The sequence below is a fragment of the Chroicocephalus ridibundus genome, chromosome 14, assembly GCF_963924245.1.
Source record: "Chroicocephalus ridibundus chromosome 14, bChrRid1.1, whole genome shotgun sequence".
Taxonomy (NCBI): domain Eukaryota; kingdom Metazoa; phylum Chordata; class Aves; order Charadriiformes; family Laridae; genus Chroicocephalus; species Chroicocephalus ridibundus.
The window spans coordinates 13,484,481-13,499,040 of NC_086297.1; the positions used below are offsets into that span (position 1 = coordinate 13,484,481).

The 14,560-nt window shown below is 53.2% G+C and overlaps 1 protein-coding gene across 1 annotated transcript; it reads right to left on the minus strand.

Annotated features, from left to right (window-relative positions):
- Positions 1–4,374: 4,374 nt before the first annotated feature.
- Positions 4,375–10,515, minus strand: LOC134523479 (tektin-3-like; the record flags this gene model as incomplete). The annotated part of the gene is made up of 7 exons (XM_063352434.1): positions 9,937–10,515; positions 9,294–9,377; positions 8,571–8,641; positions 8,146–8,289; positions 7,055–7,277; positions 5,680–5,834; positions 4,375–4,576 (listed from the first exon to the last, which is right to left on the minus strand). Coding segments are annotated over exons 1-7 (1,458 nt in total), but the record flags the coding sequence as incomplete, so codon positions are not given.
- Between the last annotated feature and the right edge of the window lie 4,045 nt (positions 10,516–14,560).

A 14,560-nucleotide genomic window follows, 5' to 3' on the forward strand; every position in this document is an offset into this window, starting at 1 on the left:
ATCATTGTATGGGGAAACACAGCAGAAGAAGTTTTTGAGAAAGGGGCTAAAATAGTCCGAATCCTCCTGAACGCTGGTTTTGCCATAAAACGAAGCAAGGTCAAGGGACCTGCACAGGAGATCCAGTTTTTAGGAATAAAATGGCAAGATGGACGCCGTCAGATTCCAATGGATGTGATCAACAAAATAGCAGCTATGTCTCCACCAACTAGTTAAAAGGAAACACAGGCTTTCTTAGGTATTGTGGGTTTTTGGAGAATGCGTATCCCAGATTACAGTCAAATTGTAAGCCCTCTGTATCAAGTAACCTGGAAGAAGAATGATTTTAAATGGGGTCCTGAGCAACGACAAGCTTTTGAACAAATCAAACAGGAAATAGTCCATGCAGTGGCCCTGGGGCCAGTCCGGGCAGGACAAGATGTTAAAAATGTGCTCTATACCGCAGCCGGGGAGAACGGCCCTACCTGGAGCCTCTGGCAGAAAGCACCAGGGGAGACTCGAGGTCGACCCCTAGGGTTTTGGAGTCAGGGATACAGAGGATCCGAAGCCCGCTACACTCCAACAGAAAAAGAGATATTGGCAGCATATGAAGGGGTTCGAGCTGCTTCGGAAGTAGTTGGTACAGAAGCACAGCTCCTCTTAGCACCTCGACTGCCGGTGCTGGGTTGGATGTTCAAAGAAAGGGTCCCCACCACACATCATGCAACTGATGCTCCATGGAGTAAGTGGATTGCATTGATCACACAGCGAACTCGAATGGGAAACCCCAGTCGCCCCGGAATTCTGGAAGTGATCATGGACTGGCCAGAAGGCAAGGATTTCGGAATGTCACCAGAGGAGGAGGTGACGCGTGCAGAAGAGGCCCCACCGTATAATAAACTGCCAGAAAATGAGAAGAAAGATGCCCTGTTCACTGATGGGTCCTGCCGGATTGTGGGAAAGCATCGAAAGTGGAAGGCTGCTGTGTGGAGTCCTACACGACGGGTTGCAGAAACCAGTGAGGGACAGGGTGAATCGAGCCAGTTTGCAGAGGTGACAGCCATTCAGCTGGCTTTGGACATTGCTGACCAGAAAAATGGCCAGTACTTTATCTCTACACTGACTCATGGATGGTGGCAAATGCTCGGTGGGGGTGGTTACAGCAGTGGAAGCAGGGCAACTGGCAGCGCAGAGGCAAACCCATCTGGGCTGCTGACCTATGGCAAGATATTGCTGCCCGGATAGAGAATCTGGTTGTGAAAGTACGCCATGTAGATGCCCACGTACCGAAGAATGGGGCCACGGAGGAACATCAGAACAACCAGCAGGTGGATCGGGCCGCTAGGATTGAAGTGGCTCAGGTGGATCTGGACTGGCAACGTAAGGGTGAACTATTCATAGCTCGGTGGGCCCATGACTCCTCAGGCCATCAAGGAAGAGATGCGACATATAGATGGGCTCGTGACCGAGGGGTGGACTTGACCATGGACACTATTGCACAGGTCATCCATGAATGTGAGACATGCGCTGCAATCAAGCAAGCCAAGCGTTTGAAGCCTCTTTGGTATGGAGGGCGATGGCTGAAATACAAATATGGGGAGGCCTGGCAGATTGATTATATCACACTGCCACAAACCTGTCAAGGCAAGCGCTATGTGCTCACAATGGTGGAAGCAACCACTGGATGGCTGGAAACATACCCTGTGCCCCATGCCACTGCCCGGAACACTATCCTGGGCCTTGAAAAGCAAGTCCTGTGGCGACATGGTACCCCAGAGAGAATTGAGTCGGACAACGGGACTCATTTCCGAAACAGCCTCATAGACACCTGGGCCAAAGAGCATGGTATCGAGTGGGTGTATCACATCCCCTATCACACACCAGCCTCTGGGAAGATAGAACGATACAATGGACTGTTAAAAACTACACTGAGAGCAATGGGTGGTGGGACTTTCAAACACTGGGATACATATTTAGCAAAAGCTACCTGGCTAGTTAACACCAGGGGATCTACCAATCGGGCTGGCCCTGCCCAATCAAAACTTCCATGTACCGTCAAAGGGGATAAAGTCCCCGTAGTGCACATGAAGAATATGCCAGGGAAGACAGTCTGGGTTAGTCCTGCCTCAGGCAAAGGCAAACCCATCCGTGGGATTGCTTTTGCCCAAGGACCTGGGTGCACTTGGTGGGTGATGCGGCAGGATGGGGAAGTCCGATGTGTACCTCATGGGGATCTGATTTTGGGCGAGAATAGCCAATGAATCAGATTGTGTGCTGTTAATTGCTAAGTAACACTGTCACTGTATGTCCTCATTGCTATAATTGCTATCAGTTGTACTACAAGTAAGGCACAGGGATGATGGGATAAGAACTGATCTCAGCAGCTGGCACCCAGCAGTTTCCTCAAGATCTACATCTTCAGCCCACAGACTGTGTGCATGAGCCACACCGGGTGCACCACTCACAAGCTCCGAAAAATACAGCATGCAACAGACCAGCACCACCCAGCATCTCACCTGCCCTGAGAGACTGTTCTAACAGATGGAGCCCAAAGCCGTGGATTAAAAGAACTCAACGGACACTTTGGAGGGATGACCCATAAACTAAGGCCATTATATGTGTGTATATATATATATATATATAACAGGGGAAAGTGCTGGCAATTCATTGGAACCTGCTGGGCATGGCATAGATGGTATGGAATAAGGGGTGGATAATGTCCTGGTTCCGGTGGGGATAGGGTTAACTTTTCCTGGTATTCCATGCCATGTGAGCCACGCCCACCCTGAGCTGCCGGGGGAGGGGGCAGGAAGTTGCTGCTTAAAAGTGGGCTGGGGCGTCCCGGGTCCAGCTGGTCGGCGAGCGGTGGGGAGCGGCGGTTCCGTAATCGCGTTTGTATATTCCCCTATCCGTGTTGTTATTGTTGTTGTTTACCTGTTCCCTTTGCTGTTCTGTTAAACTGCCTTTGTCCCAACCCAAGAGTCTTGCCTTTTCTTACGATCCTTCCTGTATTAGGAAGGCACGTGCGAGCGGCACGTGGTTCTTTGTTGCCATCTGAGGCTAAACCACGACACACTTCCCTGGCAGCCTGTTCCAATGCTTGATAACCCATCAAAGGAGACTTCAGGGCCTTGGGAAAGTTGGTAAGGGAATCTGGGAGGCAGGTTATTTTTTCCTCTCCTCCCAGTTGCGGGCAATGACACTGGAAGGAACAGGTGGGACCAGCCTATTAATACGTGGCTCCGCGGCTGGTGTCACCAACACCATTTTGGGTTTTATGGTAATGGGATGACATACACGGCACCAGGCTTGCTGGTGTCAGATGGGGTTCACCTCTCATAGAATCCAAGACTCATAGAATGCGTTGGGTTGGAAGGGACCTCTCAAGGCCATCTAGTCCAACCCCCCTGCAGTCAGCAGGGACATCTTCAACTAGATCACGTTGCTGAGAGCCTCATGCAGCCGGGCCTTGAATGTCTCCAGGGATGGGGCCTCCCCCACCTCTCTGGGCAACCTGGGCCAGGGTCTCACCACCCACCTCCAAGGGGGAAGAGGGTCTTTGCTGAGGAGGTAGCGGGGCTCATTGACAGAGCTTTAAACAAGGCTTGAAGGGAGAGGGGGACAATATCGGGCTGTCCCTGTGGGATGAGATGCCAAGGTTGGAGGGACGGGGTGCCAGCGAGGGCCTGTTGCTCTGAGACGCACTGGTGACGCTGCCTCACACTTGAAGTCTTGGAGAGATGATCCGGGGGCTCCTGAGGTCACAGGAGCCAGGAGGGAAACACCAGTGCAATACCCCAAAGGAATGAAGGGGTGTTCCTGGAAGAAGGTGGTATTTGAAAAGTCATGGCACCAGGTGAAGTCCCCGGGGACTGGAAAAAGGGAAACATTGCACCCATTTGTAAAAAGGGTTTAAAGGAGGGTACGGACCTGTCGGCGTCACCTCTGTGGCTGGGAAGGTCATGGGGCAGATCCTCCTAAAAGCCACGCTAAGGCCCATGGAGGACAGGAGGTGATTTGAGACATGGCTTCACCCTGTGCTTTTTCCACATCAGACTCCAAAGGAGGAGGACACGACACTTTTTCTCCTAAAATCACAGACCGAATGGGTAGGAATGAATCCCCGTGGGTGGATTTACTCTTAGTTGCATCCAGGATATTTTCAGTTACTTTCTGGCACGCCGTGAAAGAGCAGTGGAAAGAGAAAAACCAAAGGGAAAAAAAAAATACTCCTGCTAGACCATGTGACATGCAAAGTGATAATTTAATTTCTACCCAGGCTTCCATCAGGAAGTAGAAGGTTAATCATGTACTATTTATAACATATAGGGAAAACTGATAACTCTGGCTAAGGATGCCGTGGGGTGGGCTGAGCCCAGCCTAGATGGGACCCAGCAGCCGCGTGGTGCTGGGAAAGGTCTTGCGCATCGCCATGCACTTCTCCTGGTCGATGAACAGGGAGTTGGCTTTGACGGCCAGGTCGTGCTGCAGGACAGCCTTGGCACGAACCAGCATTTGCAAGGTGTCCTGGCTGTCTCTCAGCTGCTGCTGAAGAGTCTGCACTGTCTCTTCGATGTCATGGACCTCGTTGACAAGGCTGGAAAACAGCAAGGAGCCCTCATTAGAAGTCCAGTCACGCGGGTGGTTTCTAGCATGGTGCTGCTGATGGGCCCCTGGGGCATGGGTTTTCCCCCTTCAGTGCGCTCAGACTCACTCGGACCCCCCCTGTTTGTGGCAGATCCATGGGGAAGCAGAGGGCAGAGCTCCTCGGGGTCTCGGCGAGGAGGCACGGTGAACGTTTGCTCGAAGGCTTCGGCAACGCGCAGACGCGTCTGCCAGAGCAGGTGGTGCCACCAAGCAGAGGGACAAGCAGCTGTTGTTTCCCATTCCTGTTTGGTTTTGAGATGAGACGGAGACTCCCCCTCCTCTCGGGGCAGCCTGGGCCAGGGCTCTGCCACCCTCACAGCAAAGAAGTCCCTCCTCCTGTTTAGGTGGAACTCTCTATGCTCAATTTTGTGCCCGTTACCCCTTGTCCTGTCCCCGGGCACCACTGAAAAGAGCCTGGCCCCATCCTCCTGACACCCCCCCTTTCAGTATTGATAAGCGTTGAGAAGGTGCCCCCTCAGGCGTCTTTTTTCCAGCCTGAAGAGACCCAAATCCCTCAGCCTTTCTTCACAAGAGAGGTGTTCCAGTCCCCTCATCCTCTTGGTAGCCCTTTGCTGTCCCCTCTCCAGCAGTTCCCTGTCCTTCTGGAACCGGGGAGCCCAGCACTGGACACAGCACCTTGCACAGCAGCTGCACCCTTGCGGTTACCCCAAAGGAAGGACCTAAGAGCTCTCAGCATGAGCCTGTTGGAGAGTAAAGGGCTTGTCCTTCAAACCTGAGCCCATCCAGCCGCCGGGAAGCAGGCAGGAGAGAAGACGGGGTTGACGCAAGTAGGAAAAATCCAGCCCCTCATGGGGTGGCATCAGGCCGCCCCCGGCCATGGGGTACAGCCTCCGTTGTGGGCGCAGAGCTCTCCCAGCACCCAAAGGCTGGGATACCCGCTCATTGCTTTTGATTATGTCGCTGCACTTCTGGAAGGACTCTTTAGGGAAAAGAACCAACCCCCCATGATTAATTTTGTCATCCAGCGATGCTCCCGAGTGCTACCACCCGTGAGCCCTCGAGGTCCCCGCCGGCCCCGCGCTCCTGCCTTACCGCAGCTGGGCAGTGTCCCGGCACAGCTCCATGTTTGGCCTCCGAGTGCGCTGGTCCAGCCGGGTCTGAGCCACCTTTAATGGAGGCCCCTGGTCCCTAATGGCCTTTTGGATGGCTTCTATATTCCTCTCCGTCTGGACTATTTCCTGCACTGTCTGGCGTAAGAAAGAAACACATGCATAAATTTAAAAAATGTATTCTCCAGCGGCAACGGGATTTCCCTTTTCTGCCATCCATCTGCAGAAAAAAACCAAGTTCAATTAGCAGACCCCGGGCTCAGACTGCTCTCACTCTGCCATAGATGGAGGCACAGATCCAGCAGCCATTTCTCTGCAGGGAAAAGCCTCTCTTTGCTCTTGCTGTCACATCAGAGGAGGTTTTGGAGCAGTGATGGATCTACTGAATTACCCGCTCCCCAAAATTACTGCTTGCAGGAACTGATCGTCCATCACTAGCAACTAACAGAGGGCAGGTTTTTGGTGGATGCTGCTCGCTGAAGGATGTGGCACCAGCCCGCGATGCTGCAAGCCCAGTTTCTGCTCGGTTAATCTGTGCCGAGCACTTTTCAGGCAGCTTTCCATGAGAGCCAGTGGTGCGAGCCTGCTGCCCATCGCTGATCTCCACTTCATCTGCTTGGCGGAGCAAACACACCGATACCTGTGCAGCCACCACAGAGTGCTGAGACCGAAAACACGTCCTTGGAGGAGCAGCAAAGCTGCAAACCCCACAGCAGACACCCCAGCAGAGTCCCAGTAAAGCCCTTCTGCAGGGCAGCCAGCGCCTCTGAAGTAACTAGCGCTGATGCAAGTAGCGCTGGCATTTTCTGCTGGAAATCCCTGTGCTAGCAGGCTGTCAGCTGGGATGAGCAACGGGCAGTATCCCTTGGGATGAAATTACACTGCCAACTCATCCTGCTCCAAGAAGAAAGTCCCCAAGAAAGCTGGGCAGGGGCTGTTTGCAAGGGCATGTAGCGACAGGACGAGGGGCAATGGTTTAAAGTAGAGCAGGGCGGGTTTAGATGAGACATTAGGCAGAAGTTCTTTGCACTGAGGGTGGTGAGACACTGGCCCAGGTTGCCCAGAGAGGTGGGGGAGGCCCCACCCCTGGAGACATTCAAGGCCAGGCTGCATGAGGCTCTGAGCAACCTGATCCAGTTGAAGATGTCCCTGCTGACTGCAGGGGGTTGGACTAGGTGGCCTTGAGAGGTCCCTTCACACCCAACACATCCTATGACTCCATGATTCTAAATGATGCTATAACCAGGTTCTTGTGGTGACCGTTCCTCTGCTGGGGCCAGGTCTGCGGGGAGGGTCGCGCTTTGGAGGTGTCACCGGGAAGTGACAGTGTCACACCAAAAGGGAGGGGTTCAGGCTACCTTGGCCAGGTGGGTCTGAATCTTTCTCTTGGCATCGGCCGTCTCGGCGATGCGGTTGGTGAAGGCGACATTCACGGTGTTGAACTGCCGCCACATCTGGCTGTCCGTCACCGCCAGCAGGTTCTCGATGTCATCCCGCAGCTTGGCGGAGGCCGCCCGCTGGCTCTGGGAGCGGAGGATGTTGTCGTTGGTGAACTTGGCCCAGGACTGCGGCACCGAGATCCTGGCGGGGAAAAGGAGAGGCCCCCGGTAAGCTGGATGTGGGCAGGCATGGACCCTGCCAGGGAGCAGCGTGGATTCACTATAGCTTAAATCTACACTTTTAATTGGACTGTATGTCATAGTTTAACCCCAGCCAGCAGCCAGGACCACGCATGCGCTGGTGCAGTTCTCCCCCTTCCCCCCAGAAGGGAGAAGAGGGAGAAAAGGAGGGGAAAGGGAAAGGGAAAAACTCGTGTGTGGAGATAAGGACAGTTTAATAGAACAATAACAGAAACGAACAATAATAATAATAGTAAGAATAATAATAATAGTAATAATAATAATAATAATGAGAGAAGTCACTCTCACCACCCAGTGAACTGGCACCTTCCCGAGCCCCGACCGCATATTCCCACCCCGCACCAACCCCCATTTATATCCTGAGCATGGCATCTATGGTACGGAATATTCCGTTGGCCTTTCCCTTGTTCTGCCTATGCTCCTCCTCACTTCTATGGGAAGCTGAAAAGAGTCCTTGAAAAGTATAAACATCGCCTAGCATCATCTAAGACACATCTTTGAAAATATGCATAAACTTAGTGAGCTGTTTCAGCAGAGGTGCTCCGCTGAATTAATTGGCAGGCTGATCTCTCAACCCCTGGTAGAATGTTTAATGAGGTGGGACTGGCTTTCACCCTCTGGATGTTTGGCATCCAACTGTCAGCAGAGGGTTGTGCTCCCTTTCCGGGGAGCGGAGAGAAATGACCGCTCTGAGGGAGGTGTCTCCAGGCCGGATGGATCTGGGTTGGGGACAAGCAGCTCCCTGCCAGGGAGAGGCACCGCGTATCCCGGGGACAGCTTGCTGCTGGGGACCGACAGCGTGCACTCACGTGGCATCGACCTGCTCCACCCCTCGGTAGTAACTGATGCCGTGGGAGGTGTTCATCAGGTGGTGGCACCTGTCGTCGATCCGGTGGGCCACCTGCTTGTTGGCCAGATCCTTCTCCAGGTTGTGCTGGGCCGCCTGGTTGGACCTTCAACATGCAAACAGCAGCCATCGGTGGGGACGTACGGGTGGAATGGCTTCCTCCCCGTTCCACTCCCCACAGCAGCTCCCGCCCCCCCGCGCAGCTCTGTCCTCCCACGAGCATCACCGCCCGCATGCCATGGAGCCTCCATGGGCTTTACGCCTGCGGGGTGTGGGGATAGACGGGGTTCTTCTGGGGATTCACATCTGCTGGGGTTCTGCTGGGGTTCTGCTGTGACCACAAATGCACATCAGCCCTACGACATGAGAGAAGGAGCTCCTCCTTACGTGATCTGGGCTTTGGCCTTGTCCAGGACCTGCTGCATCTTCTCCTGGCACGACCTGATGACATCGACTTCCTGGGCAAAGGCAAAAGAGGACCCCATCAGTGTCCATACTCACTCGTCCTGGTCACACTCCTCCCCTTGGACCTCTCCAGCCCTGCACACAGCAAGAACTTGCCTGCTTGTCTTCCTGCCCAAAGCAAACAGGCAGGAAAACTCGCAGCTGAGCCTGCGCCCAGCGCCCTGGAGGGGACAGAAGGGTGCTGTGGCTGCAGCCACGGCCTTTGCGTTCCCTTTCAGGGTGGGTCAATAAGGAGTTTTTCACCTTGACCTCAGTGTCAAGCGGTGGTTAGTCCCACCGCAGGGACAGGTACACATCCTGGTGTGGACAGGCAGAGCGGTTCCCTGGACCACTACACACCTCCGTCCCCAGATCAGCACCTGCCCTTTTTGCTCCCAAAATGTTTTCCTCCCCAGGAGGAATCCCATCCGTACGGGACAAGAGGAGATGGACTTGACTTCGGTGTAAATGCCCAGGCTGAATTTCTGAGACACATTCAGCTCCACCGGAGGAAGTGTGTTGCTCTCAGCTCACTTGACTTCAGCACAAACCCATTGCCTTTGTGAAGCTCCGGCTGCTGGAGGCAGGTGATCAGTGCTCCAAATCCCATAACTCTGAAATCCGGTAAAAATAGCTTCAACGCATGATCTGAGTTGCCCAACTTACTGTTAAGAGCTGTTCCTCCACGTTGTCGTGGACCAGGTCGATGCCCATCCTCTTCTCCCGGTGAAGTAAGCACTCCTGAGCGACCTGTTGGGGACACGCCATCACCGCTGGCTGCAGGGGCAGGGCTCTCTATGGGGACCGTCCCCATCTCCAATAATGTGAGAAAAGAAATTCTAGGTGGGCACGGAGATGACAAGAGGGGGAAAAAAGTGGCCCGGGGCAGCTGGTCTAGCTGACAAGGAGCAGCTGAGCTGCAACATCAGCATTAAACCATCATGAGGGAGCAGACGTGTCCCTGGTGCAGCCACAGCTGAAACGGGGGACCTGTGTCAGCCTTGACGCCCACCTCGCCAGAGCCTCGTGGTAAGACACGGGCTTTTGTCTCCCAAACTGGGATTTTGGATGTACCACTTCTAAAAATATTGAGTTAAGCAAACGGCAGCTCTGACGTGCTCAGCCTGTGCTGACAGGGGATCCAGCAGACGGCAAGGGGGGTTTGGTTACTACTAACTTAACTAATGGCCTCTTAATAAAAGCTTTCTAGACGTTCTGGAGCTGCAGTGAAACTTAATGAGACGTTTGAAGGGCTGCAGATGTTTCAGCAGTAGGCTACAGCTTGCAGCGCGCCGGGACGGGTGCTTACCCGGAGAGGGGCGTCCGCCTCGGCCAAGGCTCTCTCCAGCCTGGTCTTCACCTCTGTGAGCGCGTTGGTCTCCCCGATCACCTCATCTAGCTCGTGGCAGAGCTCCGATTTCCAAAACGCGATGTCATTGGCGCGCACTCCCAGGTTTTTGGTGCTTTCTACTTGGGTTTTCTTGGTCTGCTGGTATTTGTGGTCAATGATGCGGGAGGTATCGGCTCTCAGGCGCTCCGCGTTCTTCTGGGAGGTCTCCGACTCCCTGTAATTGGTCACGTTGGACTTGTACCAGTCTTCAGGGGTGTAGCGGGTGAAGACGGTCGTTCTGGTGGAAACAGATGGAAGCTTCTCGCCGGCGGTTATCCCCTGGGAACTTTTGGAAAAGGCAGCCAAAGTTGGTTTGCTGGCAGCCGTTTTGTAGTAGGTGCTGGGCATCCAGGGGAGGCTGTAGCTCTGAGGCAAGGGGCGGTAAGGAAATCGGTTCTTATAGCTTGACGCCATGGTGTGGATGGCAGGGAGAAACCTGGTGGGTATGGCTCTGGGATGGGCGAACTTTGCTGGTAAGGGAGAGCCGACAGACTCCATGCTCGACCGCTGCTATTCGTGTGTCCCGTCCGTGTCCTGCACAGAGGAGGAGAGAGAGGACAACCTCAGCAACCTCCTGCACTTGCCTTACTTCTTACAGCAACACCCGCAACTGCAAACACAAACAGCGACGCACAGAGCGCCCTCACAGCGCCTGAACAGGCCTAAACCCCTTGACAACAAATCCCTCCTGACAGCATCCCAAACATTTGTATATAAAAGCGTTTGACTTGGTTGTTAGTATCTAGCATCAGGTCTTGGAATGCGGAGAAAAACAAATCACGGCCGTAAGGAGAATGACAGATACCGTGCCTTCGTTTTCCTTAAATCTGTCAATCCAGTCAAACTGGAGTTGCTCCTTCTCTGCTGTTCCTTTGTTTCTTTTGGCTGGCGTATCTGCTGATCTTCTGATACTCCAGAGGTCATTTTCTCTGTAAAAGTTCCATTCCCAGCCCCGAGAGCTGCGTCCCTTTTGGACACACATCTGCTACCGGCCCAGCGCCATTTGTGGGTGGGTGAGGGACTCCATCCTCACCCCCTCTATCTTCCCTTGCCTTAAATGCTGGAGTGAGGAGCCTGCAGGTGAGCTGAGCTTTGCAGGACTATATCCAAATTTGAGCCCCCCACACCCCTATTTCAGCCTCAAAAGAGGGGCCGCCTCTTGCCTTGCAAAGGAGGAAAGGTGTCGATGGCTCACCTGGTGTAAGATCAGTGTGCGTGGGAAGGAGATGGCCCACAGTCTTTTCAGAGCGCTTGGGAAACACCAGCCTTGCAGTAGCCCTAGGAGGAATGGCCACACATGAAGATTTTGCTACCAAGAATTGCATATTGTCCTCTCCAGCTTGAGGCTGTCAATCGATGGTTATCAGCAAGATAAGGCAGGGGGCCACCAAACACACCTCATCTGAGGACAAACACTCCGGAGGGGTACGTGGTGCTCGGTACGAAGCTCTTGTGAGGTTACGAGTGCGAACCACGGGCAGGAATAAGTCCCTCAATACGGCTGTTGTAGCCAGCCTGACGTGTCCTTCCCCTAACACCGTCCCGTCCCCACTGCTCCCAGCCTGGCTCGGAGCCCCAGGGGAAGATGAGGACACGGGTGTGCTACAGCAAGATCCCTGATGGGAGTGGCTGTGGGACAGGCAGCGGGAAACTCACACCCTCAAATTTAGCAGAAAAAGAAGCTTTCGCAAACACGACCCTCCGAGGCAGTTTGGCAGAACCGAGGACGAAATGTCTGCGCTCAGGTCCAACAGAAACCACCGTGTGTGCCGCTTCCCACAAACCGCTCCCTTCAGCCCTTTTGTCCCGGCTAGGGATAAATGACGGCGCTTTCCCTAGCTCCGTGCGGCTTTATACCTGAGAAACGGCCTTGGGAGGGTGGGAGGCAGCTTCCCTGGCTCCCACCCCCACAAATAAACTCTGCCCTTTCAGACACTGACAGACACACGTTTAGGAAAGGGAGGGAAAACCCCTTGGGAACGGCCCAGGGCTACTTTTCCCTGCATTTCCTGCTGAAATAAATGCCCCTGCATCCCCCTTGGGATAAGCCATCCCAGGGCGACACTTCGTGCCACCCCTGAACACGGACACAACGACAGGAGCCCCGACCACCTCATCTGGGTACATTTAGAGGACAGAAGAGATATGGAGGGGGATTAGGAGAATGACCTGTTTTTTTCCCTCCCAGTTCAGGGACATACTCACCCTGCAGAGGCTTGGGGGTGTGCGGGGGGGGCTGCTACTCAGTGCTGTGCTGTCAGGTTGGGTGGCAGCACTGCCAGACACTGCAGCATCCCCAGTGCCCTCTGTGTCACAGAACCAGGGCAGCGTTGCCGCTGGCGCAGGGTGCTCAGTAACCGGGTTCTACGCGGGCAACTCCCTGCAGCCGCTCTGGCAACCCGAGGCAGCTGTTGGGCAACGCATTGCTGTGGATGGGCAAGCCGGGGCCAGCCCTGGGCAAGAAAATACCCTCACATGGCATCCTAGATCCTGCCCTGGAAAACCTACTGCCCTCCATGGGCAGGTTTTGCAGCCCCTGGGCAACCAGGTGCAGCTTTTGGGCAACTGTTGAGTGGCTTAGTCATATGATTTGGTTTTAGGGAAGTGGAATAATTACTAAATTGGCCAAGAATACAAAAATACAGCATTGTTCACACAGTAAGGAAATCATAAAATCCAGAGGCTTCTGAGGTAGAATACAGCCGCAGCTGGCACGCGAAGAATGCAACATCTGTGATTCCCTGTACTAGGTTGTTTGCGAAACTACACGAGGGATGGAATGGAACTGTGTGGAGTTTTGCAGGACACAAAAAAGGATTAGACACAGTTAAATTGGGCCTGTTAGAAACTTCTCTACCTTTGCCTCCCTCTAAAATTACCAACGTCCGACAGTACCCACTGCCTGCAGCTGCACTTGCAGGAGCAGACGGGGTGGCATCAGATTTAGAAAAAAGAAACATCATTAAGAGTACTCACTCGCCTTATAATTCACCGGTGTGGCCAGTAAAGCAACCAACCGGGCAATGGCATTTCACAGTAGTTTACCGAAAGTTAAACGCCAACACTGCACCCCTGACCGCTGGGGTTCCGAATATCGCGGAAATTGTGACAATGATAAAAGGAGCTGCCCGTCCTTGGATGGCTGCCTTAGATGTAAAAGACATGTTTTTTATGATTCCCCTCCTTGAGCAGGACAAAGTGCGGTTTGCATTCCCGTGGAAAGGAGCCCAATATATTTTAACCGACTTCCACAAGGATACGAGCATTCCCCCACCATTGCTCCTAATGCTTTAGCTAAAGTGCCATCAGAGATTCCTGTTTCACAGGGATGTACGATATACCAATATATTGATGACATCCTAATAGGGGGAGAGAGCCAAGAAAGTGCACAAGACATGACGCAAAACATCCGACAAACATTATCGGATTTAGGATTGGAAATTCCAGACGCAAAGTGTCAGGGACGCGCAGAGGAAGATAAATTCCTGGGGGTCTGGTGGATTAAGGGAGCTGCTTCTGTCCCTCAGGATACCCTGAAAAAAACAGAACATGGAGAGAATCCTTCCAGCACGAAGGAGTTACAGCAAGTTCTGGGAACTTTAAGTTATTGCCGTAAACACATCCCTGGCTTTTCCATCATTGCTCGCCCCCTTTATTGGTTGCTGAAAAAGGGTAGATCCTGGGAGTGGACGGAACAACATACTGATGCGCTGGAATTGCTAATAAAGGAGCTAAGGTTATTCCAACAACTCGGCCCCATCCCTCCAACTGACCCTGTCCATGTGGAATGGGGCTTCAGTGAACATGGTTCTCATTGTAACTTGTGGCAGAAGGGACCAGCAGGACCGGAGAGACCATTAGAATTTAGCTCTCACTCCTTCAATGATACTGAGAGCAGATATTCAGACCTTGAGAAGGGTTTACTGTCCCTGGTGTGAGCATTGCAACGAGCAGAGCAGATAAGGAGAGAACAAAGCGTGGTTGTTCGGGGCCCTTTTCGTCTCCTAGATGTGGTCCGTCAAGGGACAGCACCACCAGCCGGCATTGCCCCGAAAGCCACAGTTCGAAAGTGGTATGCTTATTTCGAAGGCATTAATGAAATCATGCCAGTCTCTGAAGGCAGTGTTAAAGTATCCAAGCTCCAGAAGGATAGAGATGGTGCCCTATTGTTCCAATCCCCACCAAACAGACCATCTCCAATCCAAGCAGCACCTCCTCTGAAAGAAGGCAGCGATCTTACAGGAGTGTGGTTTACTGATGCGTCGTCTCACCATGAGAACAATAAGTGGCAATACAAAGCCGTAGCACTGGAAGTAGCAACGGTGGAAAGAGCAATTGAAACAGGAGAAGGTAGCGTGCAAGTAGGGGAACTCAGAGCTGTCCTAGTAGCTGCACGACATGGGGCTACTCACATTTACACTGACTCATATGCTGTTTTTAAAGGAGCCACTGAATGGATCGGACACTGGGCAGCCAACGATTGTCAGGTGAACAGAGTCCCAATTTGGGAGACAGATAGTTGGAAGCAACTGTTAGAAAGAGG